This window comes from Colias philodice, chromosome 20 (assembly GCF_061535455.1).
Source record: "Colias philodice isolate Cphi_HAF_F1 chromosome 20, ilColPhil1 Martin Lab GWU primary, whole genome shotgun sequence".
Lineage (NCBI taxonomy): Eukaryota > Metazoa > Arthropoda > Insecta > Lepidoptera > Pieridae > Colias > Colias philodice.
The window spans coordinates 2,950,245-2,974,123 of NC_143105.1; the positions used below are offsets into that span (position 1 = coordinate 2,950,245).

The 23,879-nt window shown below is 32.3% G+C and overlaps 1 protein-coding gene and 1 long non-coding RNA gene across 4 annotated transcripts in view; both read right to left on the bottom strand.

Annotated features, from left to right (window-relative positions):
* Positions 1-23,879, bottom strand: part of LOC149479326 (atrial natriuretic peptide receptor 1) — a 136,494-nt gene that overhangs the window by 57,541 nt on the left and 55,074 nt on the right. For all 3 annotated transcript variants that reach the window (XM_089707921.1, XM_089707925.1, XM_089707922.1), the window contains exons 2-3: positions 10,248-11,124; positions 9,783-9,976 (exon numbers count right to left, since the gene is read on the bottom strand). In XM_089707921.1, the coding sequence (XP_089564047.1) occupies positions 9,783-9,976; positions 10,248-11,073 (1,020 nt within the window). In that variant the 5' untranslated portion in view covers positions 11,074-11,124. The remainder of the gene's footprint in view (positions 1-9,782; positions 9,977-10,247; positions 11,125-23,879) is intronic.
* On the bottom strand, positions 11,882-14,007 carry LOC149479327 (uncharacterized). The gene is made up of 2 exons (XR_016317264.1): positions 13,436-14,007; positions 11,882-13,327 (listed from the first exon to the last, which is right to left on the bottom strand). It is a non-coding gene; the product is annotated as an uncharacterized LOC149479327 (long non-coding RNA).

Sequence of the window (23,879 nt, forward strand, 5' to 3'; positions counted from 1 at the left end):
GGTGCGTTGGGAACAGTAGTTTGTTGATAAAATTTTATATGTAAGTAGCTTTTTTTATTGATTTACAATTTTATTATTAACGTTTGATTTTTTATTTACAGATTCAATGTTCATAAAATTATATCGCCTTTGGAAGACTATTTCTGCTGACAATTTTACAACAACACTTGAAAATTGATGATTTGATGATGAAGATAGTGGCAGCAAGGATTAAGTGGAAATTAGTTTAGTATTAGTTTCATCCGACTGCGATTTTTTTTATCTTTTCATTATTTTCAAAGGCTTCTACCCCAGTCTAATAATATGTTTTATATTTGCCCATTTTCATTATATTTTATAAATAAAATGGAACCAACATAACTTTGTTACGTAGGTATCATTTCTCTATTAATAATCCGTAGGCATATTTTCCGAGCACCCCATTTAAGGTGCGGTCCTGAAATTATAAAAAGTTAATGTATACTTTTGCCTAATATAAGCTCAAGATCATTTTTAGATAAAAATAACAAAAAGAACTTATTTATTAAAATTTAGTAGATAAAAGAAATTATGTTACGATTTTATAAGAAAACACAGTATATTTATTAGGCGGCGGTGATCTCTTCCAGGCAAAAGATATTCATCAGCTCAATAAAATTGAATAGTTTTTGTTAGTTATTCTTTAAATTCACTGATTGTAATGAGCATTTCCGCATGCAAGTTGTATCGTAGTTTAGATATATCATAGTTTTGACACATTACAGTTCCAACAAAACCCTCAAATTTTTGAGCAGAGTTGAGCAAGATAATTTAAAAAATGTGCTGTGTTAAGTATTATAGAAAAGGTTAGTTCGTTGATAATTATCATTTCTTCATCATTTACATGGGTGTTGTTAAATGTTAGTAAAAATAAACTTTGACTGTTAATACTTTTGTTCAGTATTTACCTGTATGATTATTGCTTGGTAATTAATATGTATATTTTCATGTCGTATAGCTAATTATAAACATAAGTGTGATGTGAAACTAGCTGGATTTATTTTTACACACTCACAGCCATATATTTTATATTAAAATAGTGTAAATCATAATATTTTTTCACAATTAAAAATATTTCCTTTTTTCTGATGGTGTTGGCATCGAATTAAACCGCGCTGTCGTTTCGTTCACTAAAAGTGATGTTATGAGGACCGAATATGTAGCCGCCTCAACTTACGGAAACGAGAGTAACCTGCGTTGTCTGTTAGTTATTGTATAGTCGAATTTAACGTTACATGGAAATTGGAATCTAAATATATTATGTATACTTAGGTATATTAAATCTGTACATGAAATATATTTCCTAAATAATAACTATCACGGGGTGATTAGGGGTCGACACTGATGCCAAAGAAGCAAACAGTAAAATTTTTGTCCGTATAACCGGTATAGAAACAAAAACTACTCGACGGATTTAAACGAAACTTGGTACAATTATTTTTCATATTCCTGAGCAGAGCAGTAACTCCATTTTTAAGCTTTCGTCGCGTGTGCAACCTTAATGGTTAAAGCTACACAGAAATCATGTATTCAGAAAGAAATGTTCTCCTTATTATATAAAAAATATCTCCCGACATCATAAATGTCTATCTTTTATGGTTGACTCACAATAACACGTGTAACTTCCGATAGCTTAGGAGTTCGAAGCTTTCTGATTATATTTGTCTATAACACTCTCAGTCCGTTTTAACTCAATTTTTATTTTCATGCATCAGTGCCACCTAAAAAATCTTTATCTCGAAATTCGAGCAAAGCTAAGAAAATGAGAAATAAGAGTTCTCAAGAATCGTTAGAGGTATACTCTAGGCCGAAAACAACACGTGTTATGCCGAGAACCTGAAACCGCTTCACAACGAGAATTGCGGCTCACAGCTGACCGCGAACGGCATGTACTATCCCGTGAGACCGAAACCTTCACTGAGAGGGTATAACGTCTCACAGCTGATCACGGCCGTCACATTTTATCTCGAGAATCTGAAACTTTTACTCAATATGAAGACCGTTTGACAAATGATAGGGTGCACCATAATATTATTCGATCTCTTGAAGATGAACATGAGCATAAGCAATGACTAGAGTAGGGACGCGAATATTACAATTAATTGAGACAAAAACGATTATTAAGTTTGTTTAATGAAAGATTAAGAATTGAAACTATTCGGTCTCTGGAAACGGACGAATAGCGAGAGGCCCCTCTTACTGCAGACAGATTTCGCATAGTCTTAATGACTTAGAGGTAAACATAGAAGATCAATCTACGAATTCGGTGGTGGGGTCCGACAAATATAAAAGTGGGTTTTCTTATAACCTCACAATTGATTACAGATCATCTTCTGTATAGGCGATATTAACGTAGTATGTTATTTTTGTAATGCTTTAAAGTGGAGTAAGGAGTCGGCTTTCGTTTGAAGATACACCGGAACCTTTGAAATCACTACTTTTAGAGGAACATGACGTGCAATCTAAACAGTTCTTAGACAATATTCGCTCTTATAGTAGTGCGTTTCAAATGATCCTTTGGTGCTCAACAATTATCAGAAGGTCCTTTCATGCTTACTTTTAAGATACAAGGTCAAGTTTACCATTTGATAGGATCCCTTTTGCCTGAAGGCCAACCTAAGTTTCTTTAAATATATTTTGTATTCGACTACAACGAATAGTCGAATACAAGAATTATCAATATTTCTCGAATTTAAAACTGAACTCATTTCACAATTTTAGAACATGTTTCATCAGGTTAATTCGTATGTATGCAGTTTTAAATCGACATTAGAAGCTTTTCCTCAAGATGGTGATATTAATATAAGATTGTTATAAATGTCTATCGGCACTCAGGAACTCCCTGGGCGTGTATAACGCCCAGGCCACAGTATTACAATTTTTCCTACAGCAGGGCGACGAATGTATTTTCGCATAGCAAAGGAGGGGAACTCGCGGGGGGTCAAGTGACGCGGGCCACGTACCATTAACATGCTTAGTTTGTGGTACCGAGCGCGAAAGAAAGTCATCGTGTTTTTGTTTTGTTACTATGTAAACTAACGTAATTTAATACTTAGGTACATATTCTATAACGGTGCGCTCAAACTGTTAATCTACATTTAATTTAGATTATTATTTGAAATACTAAGTAATGTAGAATTTAAATCACATTCCTTCATGTTTTCCTCAGATTTTCAATTTTCTCCGATTTTAAGATTTTCAGAGTGTTCAATTTTAATGTAGTTAAATTTTATAAGAGACAATTAAGAACATTCAAAAATAAAGTGTCACGTATTTTTTTTAAACGACGAATGACCTAAAACGACGTAATTGCGGACGAAGTCGCGGGCAACAGCTAGTCTTAATAAAATATTACATGTCAATGTTTATCCGCTTTGGATTCCTTAATATCAGAAGCTGCAGTAGTCGATTTAAATATAATTTTACACACTATGTGCAGTTGCAAACTTGAGAGGAGATATTATATCTCGAGTACAATTAATAATAGCCCGGGTGCTGTGGTAAACAGCTAGTCTATATTTGAATAGAGTAGCATATTTCATAGGAGTTAGGAACCATCCGCTTGGAAGTTTCAACAGAAAGGAAATGATATGAAAATGTTGCTCTTTTCAAATCATATTTCTTGTCATTGGTGCTTAGATTAAATACATTATACTTCTCTTTCAAATCGCTTTAAGTTTATTTGTTCGATCAAAAACCCGCCCCATCCAATCTTTATTTCCAATCCAGTTCTATATATTTTTAATAGTCCCATTATATTTCAAGATAAACACACCCACGCTATCGAAATTTTCCGTCCATAAATATCAATCAATGGAGCAAAAAAGTGTCAAGGAAGGATGCTATAATTAGCGATATATTGTCTTTTTTTATTATCTTTATAGATATATGAGTAACATTTTAATGAGGCAATCATATACAATTATCTCATAATGTCATATAGGATTACACATAACATCACAAAGTCATCTAATTGCATACATCATTTACATAACTATTATAGAAGCGCATGCCTTTACGGATATTGACGAGGAAAACTTAATAAAGAGAATGGCTTATAACTATTAACAAATTACAAAGAAACATATAAATGCTCTTTCCAAAAAAAGTTATAAGTCATTTTGCGGGATCTCACAGAGTGAGCAGGCTTTGGAAATTATTTGAAATACACTCTAATTTCTAAACTATTAAATTTTCTTACATTTATATATCTTCTTATTTACCTGCAGCTAGTTAAAGCCGAAAGAGTAGAAGAAATTGATTTGTTGATCGAAGTTATTGATGGCTAAACATAAAAAATAAAAAAAATAAACATTATATCGATAAAATTGATTTAAATCAAGATTATATCAAATCCAGATAGATATACACCTTGTTTACTTGTTATTTTCCAAGACATAAACAACGGCTTTTAATATCTCCAATAAACGAATTTCCTGTTTCACTGAAAGGGCAAACAAAATCTTATTTACGATACGCGTTTACCTATAAATGGTTCAGCGAGGGAACTAATGGACGATTCGTGTTAGGATTTAGAGGTGACGAATATGTGTGTAATTTTATCGACTAAGCTAGTTATTATCTACTCCATTTTATCAAGTACTCCATACTTATATTATTAACCAGTCTTCACCCATTTTAACTAACAAACTATATACTGAAGTCCTCCTCGATAACCGCTCTATCTATGTAAAAAAATTGGTTGTCTGTAAAGTCGGTTTACTGACGATAGTTGAACGTGACAACGTCTCTCGCTTGCACTTCAAGCCTTACATGGAACGCCTCAGAGCGAGGTAACGCCGCATGAGTCATGGTTTTTCGTACGTGCAGCCGGCTCTATCGAATTATAAGACGTTGTCACGTCAAAAATCGCACCAAAATCTGATGCACAGTTTGAAAGATCTAGGATACATTAGAAAATTAAAGGGAAATGCCTCTGTTTTATAAAATGTAGTGATAGTGATGCCAAAGTCTGTGTGTAACGATTTCACGGCTAAACCACAGGGCTGTTTTGAATGATACTTAGAATCAAAGTCGTTAAAGAACCAGGCTATTCTTCCATAATATTCTTTCCCTAAAGTGTTGAAATAAAAGATGAAAGGTTATGCTCCTGGTTTTATCGTAGAGCTAGGTCTTTAAGATTTATCTATACTTCTATACTAATATTATAAAGAGGAAAGGTTTGTATGTATGTATGTTTTCACGCATAAACTACTGGACCGATTTTGATGAAATTTGGCACAGATAATCTTTAGAACCTGAGAAAGAACATAGGCTACCTTTTATTGCGAAATATGTACCACGGGCGAAGCCGGGGCGGACCGCTAATCTTTAAACACATATAACTTGTAACGATTAAAGCACATTTATATTGGAATGCATTGCACTAATTGTATACCAATTGCGTAATAAATGCAATGAGTGTTGACCTTAGGTGTTGACGGATATTACATATATATATATATATGTTGATACTATAAAATCTGTGTTATAATTGATTCAGTTTTAACAATAGCGCCCAGCAGTCATAGATACGTGTTGAAAATATAAATAAGGAAAACGATATGTTAATAAAATATTAAAATGATTGTAAACAATTAATATGCAATTCCTTAGGAATGTTATACAGGCATAGTCGTGTTATTTTTCAACCGACTACAAAGAAGGAGGTTAGCAATTCAACTGTATTTTTATTGGGTTTGTAACCTCAGAACTTTCGACTGGGTGAACTGATATTGATTATTCTTTTTTATTTGAAAGATAGTTCCTTCCGTTTCGTCCCATTTATATTTTGTCCAGTTCTGACTATTTGAATGCGGTTTAGTTTTTAGTAAAAAATGTAAAATGTAAACAAACGAATAAGGATCTAGCAGATCTATCAGAAGCTCGTACTAAAAATAAATCAAAAACTTACGAATATTATAAATAATATAGTTACTCGGTAGGTACTTAATAATAAAAAACTGTTTTAAAGTTTAATTTATTTTATAAACACAACTCCATAGTCGAGTTAAAAGTAACGACGCCGTAACAACTTTATTTTTGCCAACATCTAATCTCGTTCATAAGATTTACTAACCAACTAACATAGTAAAAACCATTTAAAATAGATCTTTAGAAATATAAGTATTGTTGGAATATCTTCATGAATAAATGAAATAAATAAATAAATGAAATTTCAAGGTTATTTGATTGTCTTTATAATATCATTTCATGTATGAATATAAAGTGAAGTCCCATGTCCCCAAGTGGGGTAAGGGGCAGATGCATTATACATCTGTTTCACTGATCGATTTTCTTTAGGGACAAGTAGGTGATTAGCCTTCTGTGTCCTACCAGACCAAGACATTTTTTTTCTTCGTCTCCACCGGGAATCGAACCCAGGACCCCTCGGTGCCACGCTCACGCGTCAACCACTGTACCAAGGAGGCTGACCAATGTAATTTCAATTAATTATTTGGAGAAAATTAAAATGAAAACATCGAAACAACAATTTATTTCTGAACACAAAAAAATCACAATGAATTATTTTTGAACAAACAAATACAATTAATTCTCCTTGTTTATTTACAGAGATCGTTCAATTTTGATGTTATTGATATTACAATATATTAAATTGAATAGAAAATTTAACAACATTCAAGCAAATACAGGAATAGTAATAATTTAAAATTTATTTGAAGCAGTATATTAGTATCTAGGTATATAATTATCGTATCACCATGTGAGTTACCATACTCCTCTGAAACGGCTTGACCGATTGTCATAAAAATTTATGTGCATATCGGGTAAGATCTGCAAATCGGACAACATCTATTTGTTATACCCCTATAAGTAATAAAAGTAATTATACATTTCAGTTTTATTGTATCAGCATGGACGAATAATATAAATATTTGTCTATGGTATCAGTCAGATCTAAAATTAGAACTCGTTAATAGTTCAACTTTTTTACTTATGATAAGGGATTTATATAACGAGAAATTTAAAAGTTCCCTTTCATATAAACATCACAGTGTATAATAATAGTTTAAAAAAACTAAAAACACGCTTTTTATAGAAAACCGAACTAAAAAATAGAAAATTTTTATCAAATTAGTGTATTGTCATCGGTCCTCAATAAATCTACAAAGTTTGAACGAAATCTGGCCGTTTAAAGTGGGTCAAAATCGCGCCCAAAGAAGTCGGTTACAAACATACAGGTGAAGCTAATATAAAGCGTGTGAAAATAGCCAAATTAACTAGTCAATGGCGCTCATTTATAACACATTCAAATAATAAAATTAAAGTAATATAGAATTCAGAAGGGATGTAAGTTTTTCGTATGTATACCTACTAACAAAAGAGTTTGTTTGTTTGTTTCCTTAAACATACTCATCACAAGAACCAGCGGTCCGTCTTAAAAAAAATATTTCATTTTTAGTTAGTCCATGTCGAGGAAGGCTATCATCACGCTAAGACCAATAGGAGCAGAGTAATGCGGGTTAAACCGTGGGGCACGACTATATCATAAATAATTATTTAGCTATACTCATAAATAAATAATACTTTTATTTTGTTTGTACAAGAAATTATTACGAGTTCAAATAAACTTCATAAACAAGAAATAAGCCCCGAACAATATAATAATGTCAAATATGTCAACAAAATAACAAGCGGGTAATGGCGGGTAATCAAAAAAAAATCCTCTGGTAATGTTCATATTGTGAAACTCTGGAACAAAGCTTTCAATCGATTTTAATTAAATTTTGATCAATTTTTAATTTGACCTACTTGTACCTTTGGACTACAGATATTAAAGTGATTTTTGAAGCATCAAAGAGGTTGAATGAAAAATGAATATGCATAAGTTATAGGTATGGTATATGGTATATAAGTTATATGGTCGTGTAAGTTTTTAAGAACTATTAAAAATATCAAATGTAGAAACGAGTAATTTAATCTGAAATCGTATTTGAAAGAAAATTCAGGGAAATTAAAACATTTTTAATATCTGCGATCAATTATTGGAAAATATACCTACTATACTTAAGCAATAAATTATAGTTTCAAAAACTATTACAGCGGCGTTAGAGTAGATAGAAGCATGAAATGAACTAAATGGTTATGGTTCAGTGAAGTTTTTTTCAATTTACAAACATATCACAAATAAAATTCTCAATTTTTTTCTGAAGTATGTAGGTATATCATTTTATATAAACGGACCATTTTTTTAAACTAGAATAGGAGACTATTTCTATTGCAATTAAATTTTCATGAAAACTATATATATATATGAAAACTAATATAAAGATTAGCAGCGGCAACTCTATTTATATTTAACCTTTCGATGGACTATTACAATATTGGCTATTCTTCTTCTTCATCATCCTCCACACATAACATATTTTTGAAGAACATGACGTCATATTACATAGTAAGCAGGTATAGATGTTTGTACTAATTTCATGTATAATCTCTTTAATGTAGCGTAAACATACCAGCCCTCCTAGTCAAGTGGCTTTCTGTTAGCATAGCGTTCAATAGAATAGACTACGAATGTATGAGATTGACGTAGGCTGTAGATAAACGTATCTACAGGTTACGTCAATCTCATACATTCGTAGTCTATTCTATTGAACGCTACGCTAACAGAAAGCCACTTGACTAGGGGAGCTGACTATATTTAAATTGTCACAATACTTTACACTAATAATAATACAATATTTATTATCCTCATTACACGCACGTGTTTGTAAAGCGACTTGTTTAGTTCTAATGTATGCTAATTTAATTATATTATTCGCTTTTGTTCGAGTATATAATAATACTGGGCTTATTGCCGAAATAGTTCTAAAATTATCCGAAAAAATATGTAGTTATATTTGTCCTGGTTTCTATTTAACTGGGATAACTGTAACGTACATACAGATAAGTATGTGCAATTATGCATAGCATATATATTGTAATCTTGCGGAGCAAAATGCTTGCTGGTGTCTTTCAGGAGACTTAGAAAATCATAAACACACATAACTTATAAATTTTGTACTTCTAACTAACTTCACTAAACAAATGTGTAGTTCCCTTTAGATACTTTATCTAATAGAGTTGTTATAAACATAATTAATATAAAATACTAGCACAGTTGTCTAACCGCTTTTCTTTAGAACATTACAGGTCGAACGAAAAAAGTGCCAAAAATTTAATTAATTTCGTCCTTGTTCAGAGTATTTTTGAAGTCGATACACGAGCAAATATTCGCGTTACCTAAATACCAATTACGCGCTAACGTCTAGCTATTTCTGTTGCCACGGTCAATACAACAATCGTAATGTAACAAACAAATGTATAATTAGAACAGGACATTCATATCCGTTGCCCTCATTGCTCTATTAATTAACACCTATAAATAATAATAGATCCATATATTATTATATTAATAGCACCGCTATATAACAAAATTGTCCTTGAAAACTGTGTCTTCTAAAATGGCATTAGCTGCATTCCAAATCGGTGACCTCTCTAAATATACAATAATTACCTGCCAGATATAATCACTGATGATAAAGAGAAATCGACACCAATTAATAATACTATTTTAAGACAGTAGGTGCATTCCATAAACACTCCTAAGTGGGAAGATTTCTTAACTAGCTAATATAAAAAAAGGCTCACAAATAAAGCGGAACAATAACAAAAATAAAACACACAATAATTCAGAAACGTATTTTAAAGTACAACAACGATACGCCACAACACTGATAGACAACTTCATGGATATTTACCTCGAATATCTTCCGTATGGCCACGCCGGCTTGCGTGTAGCTGCCCATCATTCGAGTGAGAGTCATGTATGTTGGATGCTTGTAGGTAAAAGCCTCGGCCTGAGCTCCAGCCGTGATGACGGGAATCCGCCAAAGACCAGCGTATCTCGCCACTGGTGCTATTACGTATTCACATCCCGGACCAATGAAGGCATCTGCAAATGTTGGTAACTCAAATACTGTTCCAAAAACTGTATGAACTTTAGCAATTTACAAAGGGACCGTTTTATATCTTGCTAGTTTGGTATACGTTTTTTGTACCAACTAAAATGCTAACATTTGCGATTTGAACACAATTAAAACTGAAATATTACTTCATTCAATGTAACAAAAATATTATGAACGTATTTTTAGCAATGCATTTATAATAAGATTCATTAGCAACAGAACGTTTCCTTTAAGTAATAAAAGTTAAATAAAACTTACCAGCGGAACCGTTGACGTAAAACTCGAAAGCAGCAAGGGGTCCGTCTACTGACGAACATCTTGTATCTCTATAATCAACTAATATTTTCCAGCCAGGCAAAGGTCCGTCTTCTTTAGTTAACGCCGGTATAGCCATTTCTACTATCGGCAACACTTTAGCCAATGAAAACATATCACCCGGATCAGCAGGTAATAAAACACCCAATTTCACAATTTTGTCGTGAAATTGGTGCATTTCTGGTCTCAGATTGAAGTTAGTTTCTTTCACACAGAATGGCTGTGATGCCAAATCGTGCGGAAATCCAACAGCGCATGACATATCATATGTATGTCTTTTGAGTCCGATAGCATCAGGACCTATCGTCAAATTGGAATAATAATCCTTCACTTTGTATGCATTGGAGCTAGAGTATTTATTAAGTGTATCGTCATTTTGTACACCTTCCTTGGAAGCTTTCTTAGCATCACGCAGCTTGCTCGCAATCAAATCATTTAAATTGAAATTGCCTTTAAATTTATTGTTATGTACACTACTATTAATACTAACATCACACACTGTTATAACATTTACTACACATACATAGAAAACGAGGAATGATAACAACACTGATACTTTTAAGTTTTTAACGCCTTTTTGAGTCTTTTTAATCTCGAATGTTTGAGCACTGTCCACACGCTTGCGTTGCATGACTTCATTTTGATCACAAACTCGAATAATTTCTCGTCTCCTTCTAAAATTCGCTGGATTCGCACATAATTTCTTCTTGCTTCTAAACGTTTCCACAAAATATGACGGGAGAATCGTTTTCACGATCTCCTCTGTCATTTTACGAGTAATTTATCTCATTTTTATGGTTAATATTATTCCTTGCGTCATCTGTTTGAAAAATAAAGTTTAAAATTTAGGAATATAAACGTAAGAGCGGTGGTCGTAAAATGCTTGGTAAATTAATTAAAAATTTGATCCACATGTAAGTGGAATAAAAGATTTTCGGTTTTTATATTCGCAACGAACGTTTGAATTATTAACAAGTATAATAAAATTATGTAATGAGTAGTCATTAACGTAATTAAGATTGGAGATAAAAGTGAATTAATGAAATAAAATTGCTCTAATAAATAATCCAAAACGAGTAAAATGTATTTCTTCTAATAATATTCACTAGACTTTTTCCTCAAAGGAGTCGTGACGAACAAATATTATGAGCTCAGTAAAGACAAAAAAACTGTAGCAACTAAAGGTCAAAGTAATATAATTTTCTATAAAACTAAATTATAATAGGTTCTATAATTAGCTAGACAGTTTCTTCAATGTATGAAATTATTAAAAATTTCCAAGACAAAGAGTGAATGTGAGACGCTTTATCTTTGATAAATATTAAATCTATTCAAATGGTTATATTTCCACACAAGTGAGAAATATAAAAGTATTTTGTAATTAAAAAGAGAATTGGCAGTTTTATATTTAAGACGATACACAAAAAAAAATCCACTGCTTGGCGGGCGGAGTCTAATAGCTCGCTATCGTGAACGCCGGTGTGCGCGAAGTCATTCTTGCAAACTCGCCGCGCTGCCGCTGGCCGACTCGGGACAAACATGTATGGAGTCGTCATACAGTTATAATATTGTTATACATATATTTATTCAATTGTTGATTTATTGGTTTTATTTTCTTGCTTATAAACAAATAATCTTCTTTCCAACAACTACTTAGACATTATTAATAATTATTATTATTTCGTAATGTTTACTTTATTACAAAATAATACAGGTTATAAATAATCTTTAAAATAACAAAAATATTGTTACTCTGAAAAAATGAAATGGTACTCAATAACGCGGACTACTGAATTGATTTAGATAGAATTTGATGCTGACGTAGATATTACATCATGCCCAGAAATGAAAGGTACTATTTCTGAAAGAAGTTATAAACCCTAATTCTTCTCAGTCAAAGTCAAGAGTGGAAGATATCACTAATACAGTAAAACTGATGCGAAACTTTGGATGTTAATTTGTATATTTTTTTGTTAGTTGTTACTTAATCACGTCAAGACTACATTACCAATTTTGATAAAATATAGCCAATTGCCTGGATTTACACATAGGATACTTTTTATCCGAACTGAACACTTCTGTGGGATAAAACAGGATTCACGATATAACCTAATTCCACGCGGGCAAAGCCGCGGTCGGAATGATATTTTTTTAAATAAAAAAATTGTTTAAAAAAAAAACACAAAATATATTGACGCATGTATTTATTTTTTGCACTCTATTATAATTGTAATTATTCATTACAAATAATCAAAATAAAATAGCCAGAACAAAGTTAGGCCCTGGTAGGGTAGGTACTAGGTAGGCAGGTACAGCAATGTGAGACGAACACTGGCTTATTTATACCAATAATAATGTATTATAAACATTAAATTAAGTTAACTTTCTAACAACAAAAATACATAATATTAGCTAATGTGAAAGCGAATCAACCAATCATCCCACAAAAATGAAATGTGCACACAAATATTCATCCAAATCGGTTCATGTCATTAGGAGGAGTGACTGCAGCGCCATCTTCCGGGCCCAATTGTGTTTCCAGATCACCCAGGAACTCAATTTAATATACTTACACAAAATTTTTCGAAATGAAAACTCACATTACTATGTAAATATGAATATAAACCTGTTTTATTACTAAGCAATTTCCCGCACAGGTGTAGTAAGTATAAATGAAATAAACATCAACATCAAATTCTTTATACAACATACTTATCTACCACCTTCTAAGAAATGTAATTCTTGAAATTATTTCGTATTTTTTTTAAATATAATACTACTCCAATGAGCTCCTGTTCCATATTATGTCCGCCATACTTCCACTAAGTTCACCATGATTTTTTATTTCTTTGCACTTTGTTGCTTTTTGCTAAAAATGGAATCATGCGATAAAACCAGTAGAACGTTGATAACATACATTTTTGACTGAATAAAGGTACTTACGAAGGAGTGGGTTCACATTGTGAACAATCAGTAGGTTTATTTTCCTTCTGGATTCCGGATTTCAGAAGAGATTATCTATGCTATAAATGAAAATATCTTACACATTCGTTATGTACTTAAAACAGGGGTACATATCAAACATCGTCTATAATACAATTATCATCAAATTTAAAATAAAACCAACTTACTTCATTAATTTGTTCCAATTGTAAGCATTCTTTTTCCTCCAACCTTTATGTTTCTTCTTCTTATTTTCTTTATTGTCCCCATTTGTCTCATTTTGTCTTATCGTGTTGTCACCCTTTTTTACGATTGCGCGAGCGACACAAGTTCCCCGTGTGACGGCCGTAGCGGGAATGACTCGTGCAGCGATCGGGGTAGGAAGGTACAGGGCGGCTCTCGCTATATTGGCTGGTCGCGCGCTAATTTCAAGTATTTCTTGTTTATTTCAAAACCATCGCATATTTCAAAATTCTAAATCGGTAGACGTATAGGTTGTATATTTTATAGTTAATATCCAAAAAGTCGTAACTTTACGTTTGTTATTTTGAAGATGCCAGAGATTATAAAAAAATAACAATGAGAACTTTGTATTTTTTTTCTATCGAGAAAATATCATGGAATCATGTTTCTAAAACGGTAGACGTATTGTGTTACTATTGAACTTTCTTGTCAAGAATTTTCATCACGACAACTTTAATAATATAAAAATTACGAAGGTTTAAAAAGGGCCGTAAATGTTAGAAAAATTAATTCATCGCCTTAAGATTTTTTATTTCAATTTTTGTTCATATTCAAGGCATGCAACACTTGTTACTTTCCTCGCGCTTTTATCTCAATGTTCAAATCGACTTCAATGATAATAAATGTATTAATCGCGTTTGAAAAGGCACTAAAAGTCTTTAATAAAAATCATGTAAGCTTTAATTTGTCATTCATCATTTCTCTTTCACTATAAGTACATAAAATAACATGTACCTATTCTTAGATAATGTAGTAGGAATGTGAAGTATGTCAGTATGCAATTTTTTTGCGAATTTCCTTTTTTACTTCTTATCACCATTCAAACTGGTATATGTTACTAATTTCAAAAATAGTAATTGTCCTCAATATTTGAGACCATTTTGAGACTATCATTGCCCCGAACCAAAATACTCTGCTTAATATAAAATGACGACAATACAAACGAATTAACTGATAAGAAATTTAATGTTTAATTTACATTACGGTACTTAAATAACTTCAAGATAAGTTAAATACTTGTAAAATAAGTTCAGGTCAAGTAAAAGTTGGTTACCATTCAGTCTAAAAATAGCATTGGTTCTTGTTAATGATTTTGTACAAGCAAGCATTTTAAGGTTATTAAACTTAAGAATGTTTTAATATTGAATGGGCTTTTTTTCTGTGAATTCGACTGCCATTGATATAATAAATTATCTATTGATATACTACTACTTATTTCTTACTAAGATTATAAATGCGAAAGAGTGTATGTTTGTCTTTCTTTCAAGTCACAACCGACCGATTATATGATATGATTTTTGTGTCTGGAGATAGTTAAGGTAGCATTCGGATCTGGGCGGTCGCGACCCGGCAGCCGCTGCCCTGCAGCCGCGACCGTGGTCGCGAGGCACCGCTTCGTAGGGAATTGTATGCGATAGTTACCGACGCAAGCGACCGAGCCGCGCGGCCGAGGGGCGTGGCCTGCTCGCGACTTTGGCAGCGCCGCCGGGCCGCTCCGGGAGCAGTACGGTCGCGCTGCTGGCGACGTTTACCGATGAAAACGACGAGTTTTTAGTTGAATTAATTGCTAAAAATCCACCACTTTACGATCCTCGACTCAAGACCTATAAGGATAATATTATGATAAAATAAATCGATTTTATTCCTCTTTGATGATAGTAAGACCAACATTATTTGATCGTCCTCTTCTTCGTCCTCTATCAGTCTCTTCACGAGTTCTCGCTTTTGTATATTTGACTATTATTTTGACTGAGTGCTGTTTAACTACTGCGCGTGGCAGTCGCTGCCCAGGTCGCGGACGCTGTTATCCGTAAGCTTCTGGCAGCGCCGCACAGCAGTGACAATTTTCCCGGCTGCAGGGCCGCGGCTGCCAGGTCGCGACAGCCCAGATCCGAATGCTACCTTTAGGAGTCTAGAGTTTGACATTAGTTATTTAACGGGGTAGAATATCCCATCGCTATTGGAATTTCCTGTAAATATAGGCGAGGAAAGCCCGGACCCTAAGCTAGTAGTTTACATTGATAAAAATAAAAATGTATAGGCTATAAATATTATTCTATGCAGATCTTATATCAACACAAATTCAATAATATATTGGACATTTGACATGGGTAACTTTTACGGTAAGTACCTATGCGTCGAAATAATAATATGTTCCCACAAAAAATATAACCTTGATCATGTTAAATTATGTTTTCCATTTGGCTTTTAGGAAAATTGTGCTTTGAGGTTATGGTAATAGATGATGATTTGCAGTGTATTTTATTCTATAAGTACTTCTTTATACAAGCTGTTATAACGATTTAATGCTATTTAAAATTGTCTTTTTATTACAGCAGCAATTTATACCTAATTTTCATCGATGTATGGACACATCATTGATATTTTTATATGTATAACAGTAACACTTGTTTCCACCACGATAGTGACCTTGAATTTAAACTCATATAAATCAGAACATACAATCAAACACCATACTTGGTTTTACAAATCTATAAAAATACTAGCGGTCCGCCCCGGCTTCGCTCGTGGTACCTACATGTTTAAACTATCCTATCTCTCAAGTTGGATCGAACTGCACATGGTGTGCGAATTTTATTGCAATCGGTTAAGTGGTTTAGGAGTCCATTGAAGACAAACATTGTGACACGAGATTTATATATATTAAGCCTTTTATTTTGTAATCTAAGATATTAAGATTATAAACACAAACTCTTCAGCTGTATTATATTATATGTATCTGTTTAGTTTTAGTATACGTAGGTAATAACGCTTAAGAAATCCTAATCTCAAGAACCACAGGTCTGATTTGAAAAATGATTTCACTGTTAGATAGTAAATTTATCGAGGAACGCTATAGGCATATCATCACGCTAAGACCATTAGGAGCAATGCGAGTAAAACCGCGTGGCACAGCTAGTCAAAATATATAGGTAAATCACAACATATACAATCACCATAGTAGGTACAAATAGTAGTGTAAACTGAATGGTGTGTGATATAATCGTGTAAATTGTAGTGTGTTCGTGTAATTGTGAAAATTGAATTGTGTGTACATTTAAATAATTAGATTAATTAACTTTCTATTTTAATACTAGCGGTCCGCCCCGGCTTCGCCCGTGGTACATGTTTACGTTTTCTCTACATATGAACCATCCTCGTACTTCCAGGAATATAATAAAAAAAGAATTATCGAAATCGGTTCAGCCGTTCTCGAGTTATGCGCTTACCAACACATTTTGCGATTCATTTTTATATATAAGATTTGCACACCCAATCGATGGGTAGAATGTATTAGCCACATAATATTGTAATTAAAACATATATAATTTGTAACTACATTCTTGCAAATAAATATAATTGGAATTTGAATTTAAATAAAGATAACCACTCACAAATCATTACGAGTGTATCCGAAAACCAGTTCTAAAAATACACACGGTACCAAAATGTTATGTTATTTTTAGAATAACGGCTAAGTCACGGCCAACCGAGTGAACCAACAAGTCTTTAGAACTGGTTTGGCACTTTTCGTATAATAAGGTTTTGTTTTTTACTTCCCTGTACTCGATAATTGAAGTACACGCCGGACCAATTTTGGGGATCAATGACAGATTGGAATTCGAGATTTTTTGCAGGTTGCGTAAAAATGTTATTTTTTATTCATTTCTAGTTCAGTTTGCATTGGTAAAAACTAAAAATTTAGATATACATATTTATAGATGCTCATAAAACTCTCTTTAGATAATTAGAAATTCAATGTGTACCTACCTAATTGATTTCAATATTTTTTTGAATATGTTTTTTACATTTCCGGCATGTAAGTTCCTTCCGCACTATAACCTTAAAATTCTTATTTATTTTATTAATAAGTTTTGCTTATTTTATCAACACAATTACCAAGCCATTAAACTATCAATATCCACTACTTTATTGTAAATTTAAACCACGTGAACGTATAGTATGTAATACCTATAGTATTTACATTTCAAAGGTAATATTGAACGTTTTATATCGCACCACGTGTATAAGAATTGTCAAGTTCAAGCAATTTTCTGAGCTTCACACCCCTTTTATACATATTTACATTGCACTACCTATATTATATTTCAATACATGTAGAAGGTTTTGTATGGAACGGACATCGGTATCAAATACATCGAGACCTTTCTTAGCTTCAGAATTGACACTGGTTTCTAAGCAAAATAAATTTACTTTTTTTATTAAAATAAACATAAAACTTATTAAACTGAATTCTTTGATGACTTGATTTTTTTCTGCAAATCGTCAAATGCGTTATATATATATAAACGATGTTATAAAAAATGCTTTAAAATTATCAGGCATATGCTGTTTAATTCGTCAAAGACTGCTAAATACTAGAAAATCAAACCAAATCGCAATTTCCTCAACATTCATATAACATACAGAAGATTTTAATCCTGTCTTCTCTCGTAAAGTTTGAATAAAAAGCTACTTGAAGTTAGAAACACAAGCGGTTTGGAATGCTCATTAGCGTCGAACTTTATAAAACCCGAGGGAAAACAATTCAAGCAACAACTGTTTTAAGCATACATTTATTAAAATCTTCCCCACAAAGTATAAAACATAAACTTTTAACTTTTCTCCACAATATAAAAAAAACTTAGTCCACAATATAATCTGTACTTAGATGAAGTCCAGTTTAGATTTTTGTAAAAAAAATAATCTCATAAAATCTACTTTCTCATAAAGCCTTTTGCGTAAAAAAAACAATTAAAAATAAAACGTTTCATAAATATTTATTTGTGTAGATCATAATCACACGTTAAAGAAAAACATTAACTATAGAAATTTATTATGATATTTCGTTTAATATTGGCTATAAAACATGTAATATTAATGGCATTATTAGTTATTCAAAATAACTAGTTTTGCTTTTACACATTTTATTTTCTTCTCATTTACTTAACACTCGTCTGGTTTAAACTATGCGGGTTTTCAATTTGTTAACAGAAGTTCTCTAAAATTAGACTGCCACAAAAAAAACTTTAGACAGGGTTTAACTTTAAGCGCGGGTTTTGTCGTATTTCACATAGACACCTATTAAAGTGACAGATCCCTGGTTTAAAGTTAGACTGTGTTTAAATTGTTTTGTGGTTAAGAGATTTCAAAAAGGTGATATTTTACCGTCTAAATAATAATTCTTTTGCTACATAAATTTATAAAAATCTCAAGAAAAAGCTTAACAAAAGTTCGTTCTCGGCAAGTGAATAGAAAAGTCGTATTTTACAGTTTATTAAGTAAATTACTAATACTTGAAAGGAGTTACGGACTATGTGTAAAGTCTGAATATTGTAGAGACGTAAAAATAGAATCCGGCGTCATCCTACTTAAATATAATAAACGCTAAAGTTTGTGTGTATGTAATATGTATGGATGTTTGTTACTCCTTCACGCAAAAATTGCTGAACCGATTTTCATGAAATTTGGCACACACATAGAGAGTAATTTGGATTAACACATAGGATAGTTTTAATACCGGAAATCCCACAGGAACGTCAACGGGAACTATGCGGGTTTTCCTTACCCACGGGCTTAAACACGGGCAAAGCCACGGGCGTGAGCTACTTTGTTATATTTTTTAGCTAAGTTACAACTAGGTATTGTATAGATCCTATAAAAGGATTAGACATTAAATTTATAATGGTATTTAATGTATAATTATGTTATCTCTTATATATAAAAATGAATCGCAAAATGTGTTGGTAAGCGCATAACTCGAGAACGGTTGAACCGATTTCGATAATTCTTTTTTTATTATATTCCTTGAAGTACGAGGATGGTTTTTATGTAGAGAAAACGTAAATATGTACCACGGGCGAAGCCGGGGCGGACCGCTAGTTTTAAATATGAACGAATTATATTTGAACATATTTAATCGTAAAGCGTAAAATGACACGCTAATTGGGTTTTATCACATGGTTTTAATATGGAAAATAATTGGCTTTTTATAATGTTTTGTATCTATTTCGATTATATCATTTGCTAATCAAATTTTTTATAATTAAATTGAGAATTTTAAATTTTATCAAAATATGTCGATATATATATAAATATTTATGCCTTGTTATGTTGTATGTACTTTGCAGTAGCTTGTATATTATAATATTTCTTTAAAAAATTAAAAACTATAAACTCTTTAAATCTACGTAGGTATATTATAATATTATAAAGCTGAAGAGTTTGTTTGTTTGAACGCGCTAATCTCAGGAACTACTGGTCCAATTTGAAAAATTATTTCGGTGTTAGATAGCCCATTTATCGAGGAAGGCTATATCTTCACGCTAAGACCAACAGGAGCAGAGCCACGCGGGTGAAACCGCGGAGAACAGCTAGTAAATACATATTGCATGAGACGTTTGATTTATATTTTACATTTATCAAGTTTATATATCTTTTTAATATTATCATAAAAAACGTTTAAATTAGAAGTTATATGCCTATTTATGGTAATAAAGGTGTTGGAAATGAATTGCAAATGGGAACCTGATTCCTTCTTGTTTATAAAAAATTGTTTATTATCTTATTAAGAAGTTTATTATATTATTTTTTTTCCATTATTAATCGCATCCACATATTAAGAAGTCGTATCCGTATGTATATATTATTAAAAGATATTGAAAACAATTACATACATAATAAACTACTACTCACATACTTTTAATTGAAAACATTCAGTAGCTACATTTCGTAAAAAGTACGTACTTCTCCTTACTTATTAAATTATCTTTTCAACTTGATACAATAATTTTGAACCTTCTAACACCACATGTCATTGACCCCAACACAGGATATGTTACAGTTTGTTTATTCTCAAATCACTACACTTTTTATGGTATAGGAAATGAAACATCACCTCACGTTAAAAGATGAATGACTCGCAATTCGCAAACATCCGGAACAGTTTCGTTGTAAAATAATACATGGGATTATAAGATTAGAGATAAATTATCTTACTAATTAATAAAAAGTGAAAATTTGTGAGTATGTATGTTTTGTTACTTTTTCGCGAAAAATTACTGAACGGATTTGGTTGAAACTTTACAGTAATATATACATCAAAATAATATATTAGATATGAGTTATAGAAATACTATATTTACGCGGATTTAGCGGGTGAAACTGCGCGGCACAGCTAGCGCGTCACAGCTAGGTAGTCTAATGGCCGTTCCCAATATCGTATCTATCTTCGGTTTGACCCTACTAAAGATAGAAAATGCTATCTATCTTTTGTTTTGGCTTCCCAATAAGCTTATTAGCGATAAGCTAACCTATCTCTGATCGCTATCTATCGTCTGGAGGACTAACTGCTTAGTAGAGGTCTATTTGAGCGTCCCAATAACGTTTTGACAGCTGTCAGCCAATAATGGCCGTTCTCAATATCGTATCTATTTTACGATAGATAGAACCTTACTAGCTATCTCCGATAGCTGTCTATCTATAACCGTAGTTTGAATATTGGGAAAGGCCATAAACATATAGGAAACAGCATAAGGAATAGTAGGCATATAAAATTCAATAGAATGTGTTTTCAAGGTGGTATAAATATAATAAACACTGGCATATATAATCTAAACATAATTTCGCGTAAAAAAATGTTTACGTCGGTTTTATCATGGTAAGTGGTTTTAGTTTAAAAATATTTTCGTCATGACATACAAAAATTTACATAAATAACTCATTCAAAACTAGAATATGATTTAAATATATGAAAACCCAAAATAGATGCAAGGTTATTTACTTAACTTAGTTTAGCATTATTATAAAAAAATAATTCATGGTCATGTAAGTTTATCATATGCAGCAAAAAAGTACGTTTAAAATGTTATGAAATAGTTTTGTTAAACTTGTAGCAGAAATATCTAGCGAAAACGGAATTGAAAAACACAAATTTTCGATACAAAACGTAAACTTTCTGTTAATCGCAGTTTAAGGGTGGTTTCCACCAATAATGTGCGAAGATGCGTTTGTAAATAACCAATAGCGAGAACCATAAACGATTCGCTTCATTTAGTTTGAAGTTTGAAACGTTAACGCCGTTAGTACACCGACGCATTCGCGTGCGGCAGCGAAATAACGAAAAATCTGTCAGTAGTATGGCAGGTTTTCGCATATGATAATATCATCTATCTATGTGCTAGAGTGAGACATATTATGTCTCACTCTAGCACATAGATAGATGAAATAGTTGCGTCCTTGTCAGTATTGTTTCGCAAGGAACTGCGAAATGGCCATTACACAGACGCATTGCGAAAAAGTTGCGAAAACATTGCTGTTTACTAAGGTTCCGCAGATATTTCGCTACGCAGTAGTTTCGCAGAGATTCGCTGCCGCACGCGAATGCGTCGGTGTACTAACGGCGTAAGCGTTTGAAGCGATACTATTGGTTATTTATAAACACATTCCTGGCACATAATTGGTGGAAAAGCACCCTTAAACTGCGATTGATAGATAAACAAAAATAATAACTGCACTTCTCGGGAATACTTTATGGAAAGTGAAATACACAACACCTGTTAAAGTTTTGACCTTTTTACGACAATCATACAATATTCTTACTTTAAATTAAGTGGCTTTGAGCTTAGCATAAATTCATTACTATTATATTATAAAATAACTATGCTAGCTACTACTTTAAAATATCATAACCTCAAAATTTAAAGAAATTGAGTAAAGCAAACGATCCTAAGTCTTACAAAATAGGAATCCTTGATAAAACACTAGAAGTACACAAAACTTAGATCCTATTTATTATAAGATAAAGGAGGGTCAATTTCATAAGTAATGTGTCACAAAAATACGTGGAATAAATTGATTTTGACCCAACTTTTTGTCTTAAGGGCGGATCCTTCGATAAGTGATTCTAACATACACATTATGAAAAAGGGCATATTCATATCTCAAATGCCGGCAACACATTCGCGGTTACCCAACGCAAATGCATAAGGGCGGTGGACATCACTTTTCACCAGGTCAGACAGGTGACCCGCCCGCTCGTCTGCTTGCATTAGCGTCTAGCGATAAAAAAAACTACCTACGTATCACGTATGTTAATTTTTAGTTATTTAGTTTCACCATTTTAATTTATAATAACATTACCAGACCTCATTACCTAAAAATACATAAACAAAACTGTTATAATTATCAAAGTACTTAATATCATTATTTACACTCGTATTCATTCTTACATATTGTGTCGCTCCAGTGCCTTATTTTTTAGAATAGCTAAAAATAACTCCTTAATGTTTTTTGTAATAGACTTGTAATGGGTTACAAAATCAACTTCATGACTAGAAAACTAGTTACTTTACTATTTTTTTTCATTTTGAAGAAACTTCTTTAGACGCGTTCAATGTCGTATCATGACAATACCGTCACGTCATGCGACGTACAAGTAAAGCGACGATTTTGGTATCTTTGAATCTTGAAAAGAAGTTTCACTTCTGACACGTGTGACACGCTCTTTTTTAATTTTATTTAAATGAATCATTATTATACTGTTTTTAGATAATCTCGTATAACAGTTAATTCAACGTCACATGGTTTGCTTACGTCAATATTAAAGGAAATGTTTATGTAAGTTTGTCCAACATTTCATGGGAACCGAGTTTTATAATATACTTACCGTGTTGTTTGATCACGTGTGAAATAAATATTTAGGACACGACTTTAATAAACTATTTCATAATCATGTTACTTAGTTGCTATATTATGTAGATTATTTTCTGTTAGTTTTTAAAAGTAATTATCATAATTCAAGGTGAGCCAAATCCAACGGTAAAATAATGAAAATCCGTTCAAAATTTCTCCAATTATAATAGACTAGCTTTCCGCCCGCGGCTTCGCCCGCTTTGTCTAAAACATAATAAATTATATACTAACCTTCCTCTTGAATCACTCTATCTATTAAAAAAATCGCATCAAAATCCGTTGCGTAGTTTTAAAGATTTTTAAGTATACATAGGGGCAGAGAATGCGACTTTGTTTTATACTAACATGTTGTGAATATAAATAATAAATTAATATTTCTGGACAATTTTCACACACGGCACGATCTGATCCCATACTAAGCTTTCGCTTGTGTTATGGAAACAAGATGGCTGATAAACATACATATATAATTTTAAATAAATACTTATAATAGATAACTAGCGGTCCGCCCCGGCTTCGCCCGTGGTACATATTTCGCAATAAAAGGTAGCCTATGTTCTTTCTCAGGGTCTAAAGATTATCTGTGCCAAATTTCATCAAAATCGGTCCAGTAGTTTATGCGTGAAAACCATACATACATAATTACAAACCTTTCCTCTTTATAATCTTCTTATATATAAAAATGAATCGCAAAAT